Source organism: Herpailurus yagouaroundi, unplaced genomic scaffold (assembly GCF_014898765.1).
Source record: "Herpailurus yagouaroundi ecotype Mexico unplaced genomic scaffold, PumYag 163, whole genome shotgun sequence".
Classification (NCBI taxonomy): Eukaryota; Metazoa; Chordata; class Mammalia; order Carnivora; family Felidae; genus Herpailurus; species Herpailurus yagouaroundi.
The window spans coordinates 63,421,527-63,442,375 of record NW_024412404.1 but is presented as its reverse complement, the minus strand read 5'-3'; the positions used below and the strand labels follow the sequence as shown (position 1 = coordinate 63,442,375).

General features: G+C 45.7%; 1 protein-coding gene across 1 annotated transcript in view; it reads right to left on the bottom strand.

The window, feature by feature from the left end:
- Positions 1-20,849, bottom strand: part of FOXI2 (forkhead box I2) — a 102,588-nt gene that overhangs the window by 3,140 nt on the left and 78,599 nt on the right. Inside the window, exon 2 of the mRNA XM_040486935.1 lies at positions 1-271. Coding sequence (XP_040342869.1) covers positions 1-271 — 271 coding nt within the window. The remainder of the gene's footprint in view (positions 272-20,849) is intronic.

The following is a 20,849-nucleotide window of genomic DNA, read 5'->3' as shown; positions in this document are numbered from 1 at the left end:
AGGGCGCGGGGCTGAGAGCCGGCGCGTTCAGCCACGGGCACTGGGCCCCGGCTCCCGCGCCCAGATCGGCGCGCGCGTAGGCCACGGGGTGCGCGGTGGCCCCGGCCTGGCTGTGCGGGACGGGACACGCACCCGAGCCGTCGCGGTACGAGGCCATGTCCGGCCGTTCCCGGGCCTGGCCGGGAAGCTCGGCGCCGAAGCTCATGGGCGCCCCATCCAGCTTGGCTGCCCGCCGCTCCCCGGTGCGGCCCGCGGGGCCCCGCCCTCCGCCCTTTAAATGCCGTTGGGGGGGGGGGGCAGTCCCGGGTGAGTGTGCGTGGCGAGCCCCCTCCCTTCCCCCGACAGACAGCGTCGGAAGAGTGGCACCCCCGGGCGGTCCCCGCCCCGGGGTCAGCTTTCAGCCCCTCCCTGGTCCTGACGCCACTTAGTGCCCCCGGCTTAGGAGCACCCGAGCCCCGGACCAGAGTCCCCAGGGATCTCACCTATCCCCGCCTCATCTGGCCTCTAGGTCCCCTCAGTCCCGGTTGCCCTGGCCCCTTGCCAGACCCCACGTCTCTCGCAGGCCCCCAGTCGAACGCGCGGCCTCCTTGCTCGACCACGGGGCACCCTGTCCCTGCAGAATCTCCTCATCCAGGCCCCTGTGTCGTTGGGGCCACGGGGAGCAGAGGGCCGCTGTGCTGGGCCAGGGGTCTTGATGGAGCCCATGGATGTCTAGGGGCTGGGACCACGAGGAAAGTCGCCGCGGTGAAAGACGCGAGGGCCCAAGGCCAGGGTTGGCTGGGCCAGGACAGTGGCACTGGAGTCCTACGGAGTCCCCGCGCGAAAAACGCGCGGAGACAAACCAGACCGGGGTAAGAGTTGAAACACTGGAAGATCCGGACGCCCCCGCCGCCCCCGCCGCTTGTTCCCGCAAGTGGCCTCAGGCACAGACAGGGTGAGTGGTTAGCAAAACCCTCCACTGGCTTTCTTGGGACTCGGAAAAGACGGGGACGTCTGTGTGCGCCCAACATCACAAACCCGTGCTGCAGTTCCCTCCGCGCCCCTAAACTCGCCAGTCTCCCCGGCTGAGTCTGCCCCAACTCCGGCTCCTCCCGGCTCCCCGTGCTGCCTGGCTCCCGGCCTCCCAGTTCCCCACCGGCTCTCCGGGCTCCCCGGGGCGCCAGGCCCCATAGGGCGGGGTGTTTGGGAAAGGGCGGAGGCCTCCGGGACTCGAGTTCCACTCCCTGCCGTCGCTTGGAGAAGCCAACGTTCCCGTCCGGTGATCAAGGTTCGGGCAGAGTGGGTGGGCCCTGTCGCCAGGAAATTCGGCACCTGCCATGTTAGAGCCCATCATTGAGATGAGTTCCATCGGGGTCTGTGGATCATCAAAGCAGATACACTGAAATTCATTTAACAGACCAAAGTTTCAATCCCACCGCCTGTCTCCTTTCCTTTTTCTTGGTGGTGGGGAGGGGGAGGAGGGGGGAGGGCCGGGGATTGGGGCTGAGGATGGATGGAGGAAAAGATCTGCACTTTGGAATTATGGGTCCCAGTTTGAGTCAGCCATTTAAGGTCGGTGTGGCCTTAGGCCTCAGGTTGTAATTGCAAATTTTATGTAAAACAACCAATTCTCGTCAGGTTTTAACAAAGGGCAGAAGAGAGAGTCCCCCTATTGCCACAGAGGCCTCTCCACTTAAAAGTAACTGCCCTTTAAGTGATGGGTGACCTAAAGGCGGTTCAAGGGGTTGTTAAGGCTTCTAGAAGGTAGAAGCCGGGGACTCTGGTCTCTCAACCAGTGACAGGGAAGAAGCTGGAGCTGGTTCACTGAGGTGGGCTCCTTAGCCAGTATGTACTCGCCTGCCCTTCTCCGCCTTCCCCAAAGATTTCTAATTGTTGTTAAAGGAGTACAGGTTGTGGGGGTCCACGGCCCCCTCATAGCTGCAGGGACAGCTGAGGGGGGATGGGAGTACTCAGGATCGAAAACACCACCTGCTTTTCTTGCCTCCATCAAAAACAGCAGCCAGAGGGGCGCCTGGGTGGCTAGGTCCGTGGAGCGTCCGACTTCGGCTCAGGTCCGTGGGTTCGAGCCCTGAATCGGGCTCTGTGCTGACAGCTCAGAGCCTGGAGCCTGCTTTGAATTCTGTTGTCTCCCTCTCTCTGCCCCTCCCCTCAGGCTCTGTCTCTCTCTCTTTCTGTCTCACTGTGTGAAAAATAAATAAACTAAAAACAAAAACAAAAACAAAAAACAGCAGCCAGAACCATCTGCCTCTAAGCTTAGCGTTTTGCAGTACGTCCTCCCAATTTTAAACCTGGACTGCTCTCCATGGATGCGGCAAGCTGCAGCTTAAAGAAAAAAGAAGTCTTTCCATCAGCGAATATCTTCTAAGGTGCAACTCAGATGTGTTCGCCATGGAGCAAACTGGGTCTCAGCGCGCACACACCCTTCCTGCCCTCCTTAACAACACTTAGCTGGCTGAGAGTCTAAGCAGGTTTCCACACCTGACATTTTGCAATGGCTACCGGTTAGGAGACAGCTTTCCAGAAACCGTGTGTCATGAGGCTGGGGCATCCCAGAGGCCACACAGCTCGGTCTTGACCCAAACTATGGGGGTAATGGAGAAAGAGCGTCCAGATCAGAACCGCAACCGTGTGGGGGTACAGCCTGCATCCATGGGACCTATGGTCGGTCCTTGCCTTTAGATGTTTAGCTTCTGTAGAGGAGTCTGGAAGCTTCTGCTCAGAGGGGGGAGGGAGGGAGGGAAGGGGGAAAGGGAGGGATTGGATTGGCCAAGGCTCTGAATGTAGAAGACATTTATCTTGGTGGAGGCTTGTGATTTGGGAGGAAGCATTAATTTTATCGCAGTTAACTGCATTACTGTAATAATAAAATCGGAGATACTGAATTTTAAAGAACATCGTGGCTCATCTCTTACAATGAAAAGGAATAAAAAAAAAAGATGATAGCTCTTTCCAAATCCCCTTTAATTTTAATAGCCTCTGTTTCTGTTAATATTGTAATTCTTTAACGCTTGTGAGTTTCAGGACTTCGAAGGAGATCAGATGAACCTTCATGTAATTTCTCTCAATTTCGCTTTAGAAAAATCATTGCAATGTGTACAGGAATGCCCCCATTTTAATCACTGTTCTGTGCTTTCTGAGCCCAATGTTACATTCCATCTCTATTGACTATAATAGTTTCCGCATCTTTCGACAGATTGGCCTCATAAAATGAGTATCAGTAGATAGAATACAGTCATTTGGGGGAAGAAATGTTTTAACACTTGAGCCAGACTTGGATGGAAATCTGATGAGAATTTTTCCAAGAGGAAAAAAAAAAAAATGAACCAACCAAAACCCTCCTGGGAATTGAAATAAGAAGGAAAAGTCTTCATTTTCCGAGTACCCAGCTCCCCCTGGGCCCTTGGCCCTGCCCGGGATTCCTGACTGACAGACCTAGACCCCTTCCTCAACCCCCTGGCCTCTTTTCCCTTTTATTCTCAAAAGTGACCCCACTGCCTACTTCGAGGACCCGTCTCCCCAACATCCCTCCACAAAACTTCCGAGCCCCCCTGCAGCTCAACACACCTTCCTTCTGGCCACAGTGGGAAAGGTGTCCGTCCCTCTTTGTCACAGCGATCTCTCTCCTAGCAGGACTGGGGCCAGGTGGGGCACGAGGACCACCTGAAGTGGACCGTTTAGGGAGGTGCCCCTGGCAGGGCCCCGAGTGAGAGGTGCCGTGCTCCCCAATTCTTGTGCTCACTCTTTTCCCTGAGCCCTCCCTCTGTGGTCACTCCCCTCCCCTCCTCCACCAGCGCATTACAGACCTTAGTCCTCTCCGTGCGGACAAGCGTCTTCTCTTCTCCAGATGCTGTTCCCTCTCTTGGCTTCTCCCTTGCCTCTGCTGGCTGCTCAGTCCTCCAGGCTGGAGGCCACACGGCTCACTCAGCCCAGGCACAGTTTCCAGCGGCCTCTGTCTCCCTGAATCAGGTGATTACTTTTACTCCTCTTTGCTTGACCCTCAGCAGCTCTTGAGGTTTTCCAGAGCCGACCCCCCTTTCTCTACCTGCTTTCGACTCTGTTCTCTGGGTTGCCTCTCCCATTTCCCAGCTTTTTCTCAGGCCCTGGGTTAGCCTGCCCTCCTCTTAGAGCTCTGTTTTAGGACCACTCGTCTCCTCACTCTGGGGGTTTAAGTACCAGCCAGTAATGTATGGTTTCTCAGACTCAGCACTACTGACAATGGCCTGGATGATTCTTTGCTGGCCTGTGCACCGTAGAATGGTTAGCGGCACCCCTGATGTCTCGCTCCTGGATGGTGGCAGTCTCCCCTCTTTTGGGACAACCAGATATGTCTTATAACATTGCCAACTGTCCCCTGTGGGGCCAAATCACCCCCAATTGAGAACTCCTGAATTCACTAAAGATTCTGCCATTTTGGTCAGCCATTTGGATGTCCTCTTCTCTAACTCAACATGTCCCAAACGGAATTAATCCCCTTTCACACATGAGCATTGGAAGCAGCCTCTAGCAGCTGGGAGGCGCCCCAGGCTGAAGCCATCCAGGAAGCAGGGACTTTAGTCCTACAAGGAACTGAGTTCTGTCTGTGACGGGAATGACCTGGGAAGAGGTCGGAGGCTCCGGACACAGTAGCCAACACCTTGAGTTAAGCCTCAGCAGAACACCATCCTACACCTGACCTATTGTTTAAGCTGCTAAGTTATGGCAATTTGTCACACGCAAGAGAAAACTTGAGACAAAAGCAAAGACAAACAAGACCCTGTCATTCTAATTCAGTGACTCCCCTTTGCAGTGAGAAGGAGGACCCCCCCTTCTCACAGGGCCTGGGCCTCCCCAGGGCCTCACCATCCCTTGTATGGGACTCCGAGAAAGGCACATCCACTTTTGTTCAAGGCTGGTTTGTAGGACACCACTTGGTTGGAGGTGTCTACTTAACTTTTTAAAACATTTGAAATTGGAGAGAACTCCAGGGACTTTGGGGTCTTTGAATGGATCATTTACGGCAACCACAAAAGCTGTCCTTGACTTTTGTCGTCCTTGTCTTCCAAAGAATGCCCCAAGTTCTGGAATTATGTATGGATTTCCAGTTCCTCACACTAGAAGGGGTCAGGCCAGGGGCCACTGTGGCCAGGAGCCCTGGCGGGGAGTCAACCCAACCTTGGCCTCCAGCTACAGACCTTAGGTCAGTGATTCTACTTCTGAGTTCCTTTTTCCCCAGCTGTGATGTGCTTTGACTTATTAGGTTTCCCAATTAATACATAACCTGTGTCATCACCACCCTGTGGTGGTTCATACCTGAAATTATTAGCTGAAAAGATTAAAGCAACATTAGGGCTGTGCAGATTGCCCAAACTTTTTTTTCAGGCAAATTATGTAGAAGGTGAGAACTTCAGCTACAGATAGACCGGGATCGGAGTGTTGGCTGTAGCCCCAAGAACCTGAACAGGTAGACTGTTAGCCCCCGCCCCCCCCCCCCCCCCCCCCCGCCGCAAGCCTCAGTTTCTTCATCTGCACAGGGGAGTCAATAGTACCCATATCACGAGTTCCTGTGGAGACTACACGACATCATGTGTGTAAAACATGTAAGCATTAAGTAGTGATCGGTTGCTTTATACTATCTGTTGGTATTCTCTCGCTCTCAATTAATCAATCATCCACTGTTCTAGGGAATGAATCTTGAGGCTAGCATTTGTCTCTCTCCAAAAGTTAAATACACTCAACTATGTTCTCTATATTCTTGATAGGTAACTGAAGAAAGGTTTTATAGTCATGATATTTTTTTCTCCAGATATACCCTAGTTTCCAATTATTAAAGAAAGACCTGGCTATACTGAAATATAATAAATAAGTTACATCTGACGGATTTTAAAACTCTAACATGTTATATACTTGAACTTTTATTCCAGACAAGAATGTTGAATTAAAGTTTGTAAATTATTGCTGTCTTTGCTTCACCTCTGTGTACGTGGGTATTTTGTTGTTGAAGCCTTTAGATGTAGATGATAAACCTTTTGATCCTTTACTCTTAAACATGTCAGCATCCGTCTTAAAAAGAAGGCAGTAGGGGCGCCTGGGTGGCGCAGTCGGTTAAGCGTCCGACTTCAGCCGGGTCACGATCTCGCAGTCCGTGAGTTCGAGCCCCGCGTCGGGCTCTGGGTTGATGGCTCAGAGCCTGGAGCCTGTTTCCGATTCTGTGTCTCCCTCTCTCTCTGCCCCTCCCCCGTTCATGCTCCGTCTCTCTCTGTCCCAAAAATAAATAAACGTTGAAAAAAAAAAAAAAGAAGACAGTCTCCAACACACCATATCATAATCACAGCTAATAAATGGCCAGTAATCCCATCATATTGTCTAATAAACACTTCATATTGAAATTTCCCCATTGTTCCCTAAATAACTCATTAGCCTTTTCCTTTTCAAATCAGAATGTGTACACATGAGAGCTCTCATGTATTAGTGACGTGCCTTCAGTTTCTTTTATTCTCTACCTCCTGCCTCCCTTCCCCAGTCTCTACCTCCTGCCTCCCTTCCCCAAAGCTTTTATTTAAAGGTGCTGACTGTTTGAGAAGAGCAGTCCAGTTGATGTGTGGGAGGTCCTCCAATCTGGATTTGTTTGATTGTTTCCTCCAGTAATAACATATCCCCTACATTTCATCTATGCTGGAAGTTAAGTTTCAAGGTTGGTATAGATTCTGTTTAAGTCGTTTTACCCCATCACGTCCAAAGGCACACAACGCCAGGTTGGTCCCTTATCACTGACTGATTTTGATCACTGGGTTAAGGAAGTGACAGCTCGAGCTCCCCATTGTAAAGGAAGTTAAGAACTAATCCGTGGAGTGATGCTCCAGTACAAGAAAAAATCCAGTTCCTCTGGTAAAAGGATCCCTAGGTGAGAATTGCTGGGGATCCTATTTTTCATTTGTGGTCACTACCTGAATCAGTGACACCATTGGGTGTTGCAACCTGGAAATTTTCTAATCTGGTCACTCCACTGACATTAGCTACCTGTCATTTTTCTGTAAAATAGAGCTTTCTGTCATCAACTGGACTTATGTGGTTTCCCCGAACTATAGTTCCTATTTAAAAGGCAAAAACGAAAATGTGATTCTTTCTCTTTATTGATCAATTTTACGAGTCAGGTGTCAGTGAAGCAGTCCTCCTAATTGGAAACAACAAATTTTGTTGGGTTTCTCTTTTTTGGAGTACCACCACGGAGTCAGGAATTTTTACGTACTTAATGTTTTCATAAATTCTAATTATTTTTGTGATGCTTATATTGTCCCCAAACTGGAACATTGGGAGTTCCTTTGAACTGGCCACTGTGTCCTTTTGACATGGCCCTGCTAGTCTTTGAACGTTTCCTTTCTTTCCAACACAAGATGTCCCAGGATCATTTGGTACATTCCCTGACCCAGATCTTGAATGATCTATTTCTCCCGTGGACCCACTGGTACCCTTTTAGAGGCAATAGTGTAAGAATCCTAAATATAGGGAGTAGAATGGCTTCTTGGGGAAGGGATAACATTGTTTCTAGAAATTTCAGTGGACAGAGCTAGGAAATATATTTTTGAAAAATCACAAATTAATATACTTCTTCTTTGAATTTAACTTACAGGGTTTTTTTTTTTTTTTAAAGCTGTTACTCTATACCTGTGTCTCATTTCTCTTGGAAACCTGATTCCTGATAATATCAACGTAGTTACTTCTGGCTTTATTTCACAGTGTACTTCTATGGTTTTGAACAACTATACCACCATAATTACTAATAGAACAACTACTGAATGAGATTTAAGGTTTCTTTGGAGCTCTTTTTTTTTATCCTTAAAATATATCTCGTTCGTGAAGTACAGTCAAGGGAGTATGCTATAAAGTCACTTGAAATGTCTCTTTCCTCCGTGTGGTCTGTTGCCTTTTTGGCAGATAGATTCCTCTCGTCTCATCCCACGTGTGTTTAAAGCCTTGACTATACTGAGAGGCACAAAGCTGGAAAACACACTTGGTAACTTCACTGTGCGATATTTATTTCCTTTCATGCATAGATGTAGTAAGTAGGTGCCATAGAATTTGCATAGGGTTACTTGAATGTTAAAAGTTATGGCAACCACCGGGATCACATAAGGATGTTCTAGGTTTTACGGCAACACTTTTGCCTTGTATCTCTGTAGACAGGCGTATACTTGTAGACGCGGAGCAGGACGATGTCAACGGTGGTTGGCTTTGGCAATCAGGCTGCGTTTGACGGGCCAGCCCGAAGTGTCACATTGACTCAGGCTTGAATCCTGGTCTTGCTCAGTTACTGTGTGAGCCTGAGTGAGTTGACTTCGATGTTCAGTTTCCTTATCTTCAGAGCGGTAGTAACCGGGTCCCAGGCCCTCCCTGCTCCACTGGGGCAAAATGAAATCAAGCATGTAAAACACTTTGCATATTTCCTGGCACAAGACGTATCAATTATTGTTCTTAGGGTGGCAAGTAAGGGTGCATACTTTTCTCTTCACTAGTCTGTTTTATTTTTTTCCTAACACTTTTTTTCTTTTGTAATGAGTATGCCTTGTCTTCATTGTAGCCAATAAATAGACAGCAAACTGCAATCAGCTGAGGTAAGAATGAAGTCACCCTCTTTGTAACCACATGGTGGCTTTGTGTGTTGATCAGTCCTCTTGGGAGCGGTCCTGTCCTTAATTATGTGGCTGTAATGCCATCTAGTGGGAAGTCACAGTCTATTTCCTCAAGTAGACCCGTTTGTTAAGAAAAACCTCTCATTTATGTCCCATAATAGGTAGCTTAATTTCCATTATTTCCTTGTTAGAAAGTAGTGAAATAGTTAAGAGGAAAGAAATATTCAGAATCCATAGCCATCAATAAAGATATTTTTGAATGGAAATTTTAAGGATATAACCTTTCCTCTAGAAAGATGTCTTACAAAGTGGTTAAGTTGGTTTTATCATAAAGTTTTCTTTTACATTTTTAATATTTGAATTAAAAATTATAATGCCAATTTTCATGATAATTCTATTGAAATTAAAAAACATTCTAGTAAATACAGAGGACGTTATAATAGGTACAGAAATTTTATTTGAGAGAAAGACTTGTTGGAATTAAACACCATGAATATTCTGTTGATTTTTTTTTTTTAAAGAATAATGTATTTGGAATGAATGTAAAGTTACACTGACTATGAAGCTAAGGGCATCCAGCTTCGTGTGGGGGGGCAGGAAGTGCCTGGGAGTCAGTGGACTGGAGTTTCTGTCTGGTTTGTTCCCTTCCCGCTGTGTGACCTTGGCTGGGCAGAGTCCCTATCCAAGCTTCGGGTGTGAATGATCAGGTCTGTATAAATGAGACCTGCTGTTTACAACTCTAACTTGCCACTTGTGTGAGCATTGAAGTCCTCTTTTTCCTATGAAATGTTTACAGTAACATGCACGTAATAGACTAGAATAGAGCTTAAGATGCTCTTGACTAGTAGGGCTTTTCCACTCCCTCCTTGCTTCTCCCCGATGCAATTCTGGCTACGTCCTGCATTGAGGAAACATCACAAAATCATTTTATTTTCAATTTCTTGTCATTTTATTTCTCAAGCTTGATCAAGGTCCCCTAATTCCTGACCACTTTGGTTCAGTGTTGCATTGCACAGCAGCACACACAGGCGGACAGAAGGGGCTGGGCTCCTGGCGCCTCTCCTGAGATGCAGGTGGAAATGATCTGAAACACCCAGGGGAAGGGCACAGTTTCTCTGGCGTCATCGTCTGGTCTGTTGAGGGGCCACACAGAGACGTTTGCTGCCCCTCTGGAAATGAGGAAGGCCTGAGTGGTTTTCCAGATCCTGCTGAGGCTCAGACTGCCTCTTACTGTTCTTTCCCGACTCAGAGCAGGAGCCACGAATGCTCATTCCACGAAGGCTGCAGAGCCCAGATGTTGCTTAAGTGGCAAGGAAATTAGCATTTAAGAGTGTGGACCCTGGAGGTAGGCGGTCCTGTCTTGGAACCCATTTCCTTCCTCTGTTCTTTTGCCTAAGTTAGCAAACCTCTCTGAGCCTCATTCTCCCTGTGAATAATAGTATCTGCTTCACCGGGTCGTGAAGGGCAAGTGAGCATGAGAAGCACCTGTTTAGTGCTCATACATCTTTATTAAAGAGTAACTGTTATAAATATCAAATTAATTATATATTAATATATTAATGTTGCAATCACATATATGGAACAGCATATACAACATACAACACAATTGTTATATTCATATGTTAGGTAACCTATAATAAAATATGTATTACTTCTTATATATTCTAATAATATATTAAATTAGATTAAACTATTGGATTAAAGACACATTATATAGTATAATACGAATATGTTAAATTCCATTTATTTCATGTACTTGTTTGTGTAATTGGTTTTCTGGGACACGTGGCTGGCGGAAGGGTGTTCCCATTTCCACACGACGGCTGCCTGTAATTTGGTCCTTAGCTTTTGCCGCATCCACGTATCGGATGGATGATGCTGGCTTTTCATCCCCTTGCTGCGCTTTCCATAATTGGAGCATTTTTCAGGGGTTACCCCCTTGGAGTTTGCTTGCTTATAGTATTTTTTAAAACCTTCGTATTTCTGCAGTTTCATCAATTTCATCAGTGCTTTCTGGAGCGGATTGGTAACCAGGGCTTACACCCTCTGACCTCCGTGGACTTCATCTGCAGGTTCCCTGTGCCCCCCTCGGCTCGAGCACCGTCTATGATGACCTGGAACTGACGTGAAGTGCACTGCGCCCGAAGAACTTCCACCCCGAACTCTATGCCATTCCAGGCACTGCCTTCTTCCCAGCCGATGGCGGAGCATTTGCTCAGTTTCTATCAGATTCTCCCAGGGCCTGGTGGAAAAGAAGTAATTTTCCTCAGCATTTTAGAACCATCCCCTGTGTCTTCAGCTACCTTTAGAAGGTTCCTCACGGAACGCAGCTCGGCAGACATGGAGGCAAACACCCAACATCTGTTTAGTTTGGCTACACATCTATAGAGAATTGCATTAAAAAAAACGGAACCAATCCAATTACACGATGATAATTAGTTGTGTGTCTCTTGGGCATGGCGGAGCAGGGCATCCGCTCACGGTTGGCTCAGGCACCTTGAGGCATCACAGGGGCGCTGGGTCCCAGACACCCTACTTAGTCGGTACAGATCGGGTCTAGCTGTCTGGCTTCTTTGCCCACACGGTCTAGCTTCCTCTGGTTGCTGTACCCGACTGCTTCACAGGCATTGCAGAGAGAAGAACGCTGGTCAGGGGAGCAGGTGAATCACCTTCAACGCTCAGGCTACCGACCATCCCCGCCGCCAGAACCTGTCCCTCAACCTCCCCCAGCCTCAGATGCCTGCATCCGTAACAGATGCCATTTCTCACAAGGCTTTCGTGAGGGATTCAAAAAAAAAAAAAAAAGATGCAGAAAAATTTGCAATGTGCTGTACAGGCTGATGGTGGGATTTTCTCTACAGGAAACGCTTTGTTGGGAGCTAAGTATGCACACATTTTAAGATGAAGTTATGCTCAATGAAGCCTCTCCAAAACCAGAAATATCCTTACCATTTATTTGTGAAAGAAGGACCTTTAAAGCTAATTCTAACCTGTTGATCCATTTCTCCTTAGATGCCAATGTGGTTACAACGATCAGGGCTGGATACTTCTTAAAAATAACAAGTAATGTTTTATTTTTGAGACAGAGGGAGACGGGGGGGGGGAGGAGAGGGGCAGAGAGATGGGGACATAGGATCTGAAGCAGGCTCTAAGCTAACAGCAGCGAACCCCATATGGAGCTTGAACTCACAAACCGTAAGATCATGACCTGAGCCGAAGTCAGACACTCAACCGACAGCCGCCCAGATGCCCCCAAAATAACGAGTATTGAAAACAGGGCCAGATGCTGTCTGTCACAGTCCTTACGCTTCTGCCCTTCTAGACTTCTAGCTGCGCTTTTGCTCTGCCAGGATAGGAGCCTTCAGAAGCAGGGCTCCTGTTCGCTTCTGCCGATGCAAGGTTGCATCAGGGAGGGGCAGGCACGAGCCGTTCTGTTCCGGGCGGTGCCTCCAGCCCACGTGGGGCTGTAGGTCAGGGGCAGCCGCGGGGAACTATGGGAAGCTGCAAGCTTTGGCAGGAGCACCTGCTGCAGGTGGCAGGAACGCCGAGTTCTTCCCAGGGAGGTGGCGGCCAGCGGAGGCTGGCGTCCGGAGTCCTGCCCAGGAGAGCAGAGGCCGTGGACTGCGGGCTCCCGCAGAGATGTGGCAGCCTTCCGGGTCCTTGTAACATCGCTTCTATCCGGTCATTTCGTCACTGAATTCCCTGTGCTAAATCCTCTCTTTTTGTAATACCTAGAGTAATGTCGGTTTTCCTAATTAGGCAGTCACGCTCTGCCAGTTAATTAGGTGTGACCTGTTGGATTATTTGGCCGTTGCCGTGTTACTTTTAATGGTATGATGCTGAGCCCATGCTGCCAGCAAAAGATTATAATTCATCGTATCTGCTTGGCCTTTGGAACACACAAAGCACCCTGGCAGAGGTCTCATTTGAGATTTTCCAGTAATGCACGAGGTAGGGAGAGTGATTGCCTTTATGCAGGTAAGAACACAGAAACCGGGGGTGGGTGAGTAAAGTCTCTGAGGTTTAAGGTTTATTCCACCCGTCAGAGGTTGCTGTGGGAGCACTCAGCACGGGTTCAAAAGCACTCCTCCAGAAAGCACTCCCAGAAGGACCAACTGACTTCCTCACTTTCAACGGTACCTGTCTCCTCCACCTCTGATTGCACAATACCCTTCTGGATCGTTTCTTTTCCCTCGAGGCTTGTCCACGATCATGATTCTCACAAGATGTCACCTGTATGAAAGTGCACGGAGCAAGGCTATGCCAGTTCCTGCGAGTTTTCTTCCCCCTTGGCCACACTTTAGAGTTCTCACAAGTTACCAGAAGGACATGTGTTAATGCTTCGTCAACAGGAATTTACTCAACACCTAACCGTATGCCAGGATCTGTGTTAAGTGGTGCGGGCGTGGAGCTGTCTAGAAGGAAGGACGCTGTGAGGAAGGGACAGGAGAGGACAGGATGATGCAAGGGCACCATGTTGGTTCGCTGCGGTGATGTTGGCAGCATCAGGAGGGAAGAAAGCGTGTGCTAAGAAAAAAGGCTGCAAAGAGCAAAGGCTCAAAGACAGAGCTACCTGGGACAAAAGTTTGCAGCAGGTAAGGATACCTAAGCTTGTTGTAATGATATGTATATGCACTATTTTCTCCTCTAAGCCAGGAATTTTATAACGCGCTCAGGTTAAACTGATGGTAAACAAGCCTAAGAATGTGTCAAATGTACCAAGACTTCTCTGCCTCGTATTTTTTGATGAATGCTATTGATATTTCTACAGAAGAGTTCCACAAGTCAGGCATACAGCCTGGTGAATTTTCACAGTGAATCATTCATCCATCAGCACCCAAAAGGTTACAACCCATTAGAGAATTCCAGATGGCCCTCCTGTCCTCCTAGCCATAGGCACCCCCTATTGTAATTTAAAATATGGATGAACTGTGCCTGGTTTTGAACTTTATATGACTACAATCATTACTGTGTGCTGTTTTATGTCGAGATCTGTCATTCAATGTTTCTTTTTTTAAAAATTTTTTAAATGTTTTCTTATTTATGTATTTTTTGAGAGAGAGACAGAGCGTGGGGGGGGGAGGGGCAGAGAGAGAGAGAGAGATACCGAATCTGAAGCAGGCACCAGGCTCTGAGCTGTCAGTGCAGAGCCTGAGGCCCGGTTCGAACTCATAAACCGCAAGATCATGACCTGAGCCGAAGTCGGCTGCTTACCCGACTGAGCCACCCAGGCACCCCTGTCACTCAACATTTCTTCTGATGAAATTCAGCTATAGTGTTACGAGTCCTTATAGTTCCTTTTTTTCCTGTAATACATTCCATTATGTGGCCGTTTTATCCATCCCTCCTATAAGTGGATATTTGTACTGTTTCCGGTATTTTGGCTATTAGCTATAGAGTTGCTATGAATATCCTATACGAATCTTTTGGCGAAGATAGAAGAACTTCTAGGAGTAGAATTGCCTACTCGTAGTGTATGTATATGCGTAGATTTATGACACATTGATAACTTTCCAAAGAGATTACACCAATTGACATATCAGCCCTGTGTGAGAGTTCCAATTGCCCTGGTCCCCACCACTCCTTAACATGTCCAACTTTTGCATCTTATTGACTTAGTACACTTTGGGTGGGGTGGTAGGTATAAGGTTTTGTCCTCAGGGTTTGTAATGGATACGTCCACGAACAAAATATGTTGCTCTGAACCCTAATTGCATTGGCAAGGGGCTCCGTTGTGTGACTTCATGTCACTGAGTTTTCAAGTCTCTGACCTTTTCTTCCCTGAGAGCTCATATTTCCGAAACTGGAGCTTCTTTTCATAGCCTAACACAGCTCTATACTCTAACACAGACCCAGAATCCGAGTTCTAGGGGGAAACATGTTTCAACATAAATGAAAGATGTGAACAAGAACTTTAGCAAAAGAGGAATGTAAGCCTTGAAAGTCTAGCTGTAAATGCCTTCCAAACATTAATCACTGCTGCTGCCATTCTGACACAAGGGAAAGAAGGGTCGTGAGCCCAGTTGGAGACTTCAGATCGCAGGGGGGTAATGCAATATGGTGGTTAAAAACCATAGTGTTTGAGTTTGGGATTACTTAGTCTTGAATCTTCTTCCACTATGGCTCGTAAGTAATTAAGTTACTGAACCTTGCTAAATGTTAACCTCCTTATACATTAAAATGGGGTTAAGTTGGCTGTGACTACCTCCTAGCACTTTAAATTTTTTTTTTTCAACGTTTATTTATTTTTGGGACAGAGAGAGACAGAGCATGAACGGGGGAGGGGCAGAGAGAGAGGGAGACACAGAATCGGAAACAGGCTCCAGGCTCCGAGCCATCAGCCCAGAGCCCGACGCGGGGCTCGAACTCCCGGACCGCGAGATCGTGACCTGGCTGAAGTCGGACGCTTAACCGACTGCGCCACCCAGGCGCCCCTAGCACTTTAAACACCGAATGCGTTAATTCATGTAAAAGCATTTAGTTCAGTGAACTGGCACTCAGTAAGCCTTCAGTGTTTGTTAGATAGGACATCTTCCTTTTGGTGGATTACTAGATTTTTTTTTAAGGAAGAGAAAGCCCCTTTCCACTTTCTATGAAAGGGTCGTGACCAGAAGTGTCACTTGAAAATGCTGCAGGTTTATTTATTTATTTTTTTAGAGACAGAGAGAGTACAAGTTGGGGAAGGGCAGAGAGAGAGGGAGACACAGAATCTGAAGCAGAGTCCAAGCTCTGAGCTGTCAGCACAGAGCTCGACGTGGGGCTCGAACCCACAAACCACGAGATCATGACCGGAGCCAAACCTGACTGACGGAGCCATCCGGGCACCCCTGGATCACTAGATATTTTGACATCTATTTTTTAAAGTACTATAATGAACTTAAAGATGTTAATTTTTAATCCCGTCGTTTTTGGGTTTTGTTACTTATTAAAGTAACATGTGTGATGTTCAACGAGTTAAAGCAAAACATAAAAATCTCCTCCCCCATACGCCTTCTGGGCTTCCTTCCCTATTCCTCAGAGTTGACTACTTTTGATTTTTTCTGTGTTAGGCATTCTGAAGTTTTCCCATAACTCTAAAGTACAGGCTGGCACTCATTTTTGCTTTTTAATTAATTTGTAATCGAAGTATGTATCTATGAAGCAGTACTATGCAGCAATGGAAAAGAATGAAATCTTGCCATTTGCGACAACATGGATGGAACTGGAGGGTATTATGCAAAGCGAAATAAATCAGTCAGAATAAGGCAGATATCATATGATTTTCCTCATATGTGAAATCTGAGAAACTCAACAGATGAACAAAGGGGGAAGGAAGGAAACACAAGATAAAAACAGAGAAGGAGGCAAACCCTAAAAGACTCTTAAATACAGAGAACAAACTGAGGGTTTCTGGAGGGAGGTGGGTGGGGAATAGGTTAAAGGGGTAATGGGCATTAAGGAGGACACTTGTTGGGATGAGCACTGGGCGTTATATGTAAGGGATAAGTCACTAGGTTCTACTCCGGAAGCCAAGACTACACTGTATGCTAACTAACTTGAATTTACATTTAAAAAGTAATCGAAGCAATACAAAGAACTTATAGCAAGACCTTACTTGCTTTCCTATTCCCCCTACCCTATTCTGCTCCATACAAGTAATAACTTGTAAACTCTATTGCCTGGTTTTTAAAATTTCCCCCCGACATTGAAATAATATGCAGATACTGCTTTTTCCCAATTCGTCAATTTTTAGCTTTATCTATTGTCTTCTTTTCAAAAGAGATGAGATTTTCGTTCACTTATACCTAATCTTCCAGCCCATAGTGTCTTAATTTTTATTTAAATTCATTCCCAGTGGTTTGGCTATTTTATTTATGTTAGCTCTCCTTCACTGCTGACCCAGCAGAATGGTCTGATGACATTTTCTTCTATGTAAATTGGTACTTTTCCGAGAGTTAACAATTGCCTCAGTTTTTAAAATTTACATTGTTTTCTTTGAACATCTAAGTCCTTCCTTCAATATGTTCTATAGGCTTGTAGGTACAATTCTTTACAAAGTCTAACTTGTCAGGTACCAAATTACCTAATTTTGTGTATGTGTCTGAGAAATCGTCTTTCTTAAGTCCTTCTTTTAATTGATTTCTCTAAACCAGACTTCCTGCTTTGTATTTTCATAAGGTCTTTCCTTTGTGATTGTCCAGGGAATTTCTTTTTCCTCTTTCTCTCTCGAATCTCCTGCTTTCTGGGTCTCATATATTTCTCTTTCTTGGATTATTCACTTCTTTTAAGGTAGGACCCCTCTTCTTGCTTTACAAGAAAGGATGGTTGGGAAGCATGTTTTTGAGAATTTTATATTTTGAAATTTCTACCTTCATTTTGATTGGTAGTCTATCTGAGTATAGATTTATAGATGGAAATCATTTGACATAGAATTTTGAGGATATTTTTCCATTACACTCCAGCTGCCAAAGCTACTGAGAAGTAGAAAATCATTTAAAACTCTTGATTCCTGGGGTCTGATCTATTTTTTTCCTCCTTTGAAGTGTTTCAGATCTTCCCTTTGTTCTTAGGGTCCTGAAGATTCATGATTATAGACTTCTATTTCGTTCATCACCTGGAACACACAGTGGCTTTTCTATCCAGAGGCTCATGTCCCTTGCCTGTGGAAAAGAATAGATTGCCATTGTCTTTAATAATTTTTACTTTCTTCTTTTCTCCTCACTCATTCTGTAATGCCCGACAGTCAGATGTTGCACATCCTAGATTGGACTGCTATTTTATTATCTTCTTTGTCGTATTCAAACTCTCTTCTTATTGTTTGACTTTCTTTTTTGTTTTAAGTTGATTTACGTACTTGAGAGAGACAGAGACAGTGCACGTTGGGGAGGGGCAGAGAGAGAGGGGGAGAGAGAGAGAGAGAGAGAGAGAGCATCCCAAGCAAACTCCAGGCTGTCAGTGCAGAGCTGGACGTGGGGCTCGAACCTACAAAACCACGAGATCATGACCTGAGCTGAAACCAAGAGTCGGACACTTAACCAACTGAGCCACCCAGGCGCCCCCTTATTGTTCTACTCTCTGGGAGAATTCCTTGACTTTATGTTGCGATTATTCTATTTTGTTTTGTTTTATTTTGTTTTTAGTGTTTAGTTTTCATTGATATTTTCGATAATGTCTTGTTTTTTTTATAATGTCTTATTTGTTGACTCTTCTTTGTTATAGCTTCTTGTTCTTGTTTTATGGTTGCAAAATTCTCTCTTACATCTTTTAGGATATTAACTATAATTATTTTGAAATTATCTTCTGCACCCGGCGCTGCCTCTCTTTCCTTTGAGTTCACTTAATATGTTTCAACCATTTCAATCTTCATCTTTCGTGTTGGGGTCTATCATTAAAGATCTAGTGATTCTTGGTGGAACCATTCATATTTAGGAGTGAGGCAATAAAAAAGTTGGTTGGTAACTTCTTTGTGTGCACGGGTGTGGTGCACGTACACACAGGCAAAACCAAGGCAACTTTGGAGTTGATCCCTGAATGGCAACTCAGAAAATGATATGGAAGCAAATTTCTTAGAGAGATGCCCCAGTGATCCGCCTGGGTATAGAACCTCCTTGTGATGTTGTGGGCCTGGGAGAGGGAAGGATTCCTGCCTCAGTGTTCATCTTGTTAAAATTTCCTTCCATCTGCCTGGTTTGAGTAAGACGTTTTACTCCCATCTCCCTCTGTGCCTGAGGCTCTTGAGTCTGAGACCCTCTGGTTTAGTTGCTCCAGAAGTTAAATGCCCCATGGGGCGCCTGGGTGGCTCAGTCGGTTAAGCGTCTGACTTCCGCTCAGGTCATGATCTCACGGTCCGTGAGTTCGTGCCCCGTGTTGGGCTCTGTGCTGACAGCTCAGAGCCTGGAGCTGCTTCGGATTCTGGGTCTCCCTCTGTCTCTGCCCCGCCCCTGCCCATGCCCTGTCTCTCTGTCTCAAAAGTAAATAAAAACATTAAAAAAACTTTAAAAAAAAAAGAAGTTAAATGTCCTTTCTTTTAGGGGTCTAGCGTCTCAGAAACACCAGATGGGACTGAGAGCTGTAATTACTCTCTTATATGGATTTTCAAGCAACCCGTCTATCTTTAGTCCCGTACGTCATCTCTGCCTTGCTCAGTAATTGGTACTTTTCAATTCTCAGGATGCATTGGCTTGTTTCCAATAACATGTTGAATCTAATGCTTTGTAAGGATCAGCAAAGTTCACGAATTATCATGAAAGTCCTTTAAGCGACTGGGGGCTCTATTCTCAGCAGTTACCACACCTCACCCCTGCATTAATTACCAGCCCCTCCATCCCTGCCTATCTAAGCTTCAAAACCTGCTAGAAGTGACTGTGTTTTTATAAAGCAAGTGCTGCGACCATATCTTCTGACCCGTTCCTGTCAAATAGCTGATCTAAACATTAGATCAACACCTACCTGAGTTAGGACCCAAGGATCACTTTACCGTATTAAGTAGCAGGAGAATGATTTTGCGTGGGAACCCAAAAGTGTATACAGCTGAGTGTCTGTAACCTACTGTTAGAGGGAGGTAGAATTCCCAGACACTGGGGGTCACGGTGGAGGATATGGGTGGAAAAAGAATCCCTCTTGTGCTGTAGGGAAAGATTCTTTGTCTAATTCTATGGAGAGACACAGCAGGGTGTGGATGCCAGAACATGCCTTGTTTCAAGGGAGCAGCTGGCATCGCCTTCCAAGTACTTAATAGCCCAGTTGGATACTTTTGGGGAGCTATTGCATCATTTGTCCCTAATGGGGAGCCCCTCAGCACAGGCTAGCCAGGTAACTGAATCTGCAAGTCACCTTCATTGATGCTACGGAAGACCAGAGAATGAGAGGCTTGAACACGGCCACAGTTTCATTGCTCACCCTAAGAATCACTCTTTGTTGGTGAGCTGACATCCCAGATGGCAGGATTCTCCTTTCCAACAATTAATCACTCAAGGGGGGTGGGGATAATTAGGGCTCTCATCAAGTCGAAGCAAAATGGATACAAAAATTCTTTCAAGAAGTTACCTGGGGTCCAGAATCTGCCTTGAAGGAATCATGGTTTTATCTTCCAAGTACCTTTCTTTAAAAGCAGAGGTGCTCAAATTACTGAACACAAAGGTCGGTCCCAGCTTGGAATGAACAACCCAAAACACCTTTGAACCTTTGCGGTCTTAACTTCCTGCCATGTGCATGACTGTAATTCTGCGAGTAGCTCGGGCAGGCGGGACCTCCCAAACAGACCTCAATTCTCTGAAGGCGGCAGCGACAATGGTTTAGTTGACAATAGTGTCATTTCTCAAAGAAAGGTCACAGGGCTTAGTCTTTGCTTAAGCAAAAGGTGGATGTGCCTTATTCGGCTCGTTCCAAAATTGCTGCTTCCTGGAAAAAGTGAACAGCCATATCGTGTATCCTGGACAGTAACTGATTAAATAGCTGTCAAAAACCAGACTGGATCCTTCTGGTTCTGATTTTATCTGAGGCATGATTGAAAAGCACACATGTCGCCAGACTTAGCATATCAGCCCTAAAGTTCTGGCCAGTGTCCCATCCCTTGAAAGGCAGGATGGGTCCTGCACATCCCCCACTGCCTTGAAGATGTGGGAAAACAAAGTAATTTTTTTTTTTCAAAAAGCCCTGCGATTATTTATGGCGTGTTATTTCTGCACACTGCATTTCAAAGAAGGGTCCATAAATATAGCACAATTCCTTTAAATAACTAATTACTCTTTTTTAAACAAACAAGAAGACTTAAAAAAAAAAAAGTGTTTCTCATAGTCATTTTCCTGGTGACTAAATGTATGGGAAATTACCATGAATGATGACACAATCAGAATGCATTTGTGGGCTTAAAGACAAGTGTTCAAATATGTTTTACCATGGATTAGTCACATTAAGTAAATTGATTTTTAAAAACACCTACAATAATTTAGTTGGTAGAAATGTACTCTTTCCTAAAATTGTGGTTTTAAAAATGTCTGTACATGTTTCTAGAGTGGAGCGGCTTTTCATCACTGATTGATTTACATGCTGTTAGTGACTCTTTCGGGAAAGAAAAGAAATAAAATGTCTCAAACTGTTGACGGACCTCATTCTCCTTCACTGAAGGTTCAGAAAAAAATAGGAAGTGGAGACATCTATATTAATGTGTACGTTCAAAATGAACAGACAAGTCTAATTTTAGGCCTATCAACCTTGATAGCTCCTTTTTAATCATTTGGATTTGAACAGATATGCAAATACAGG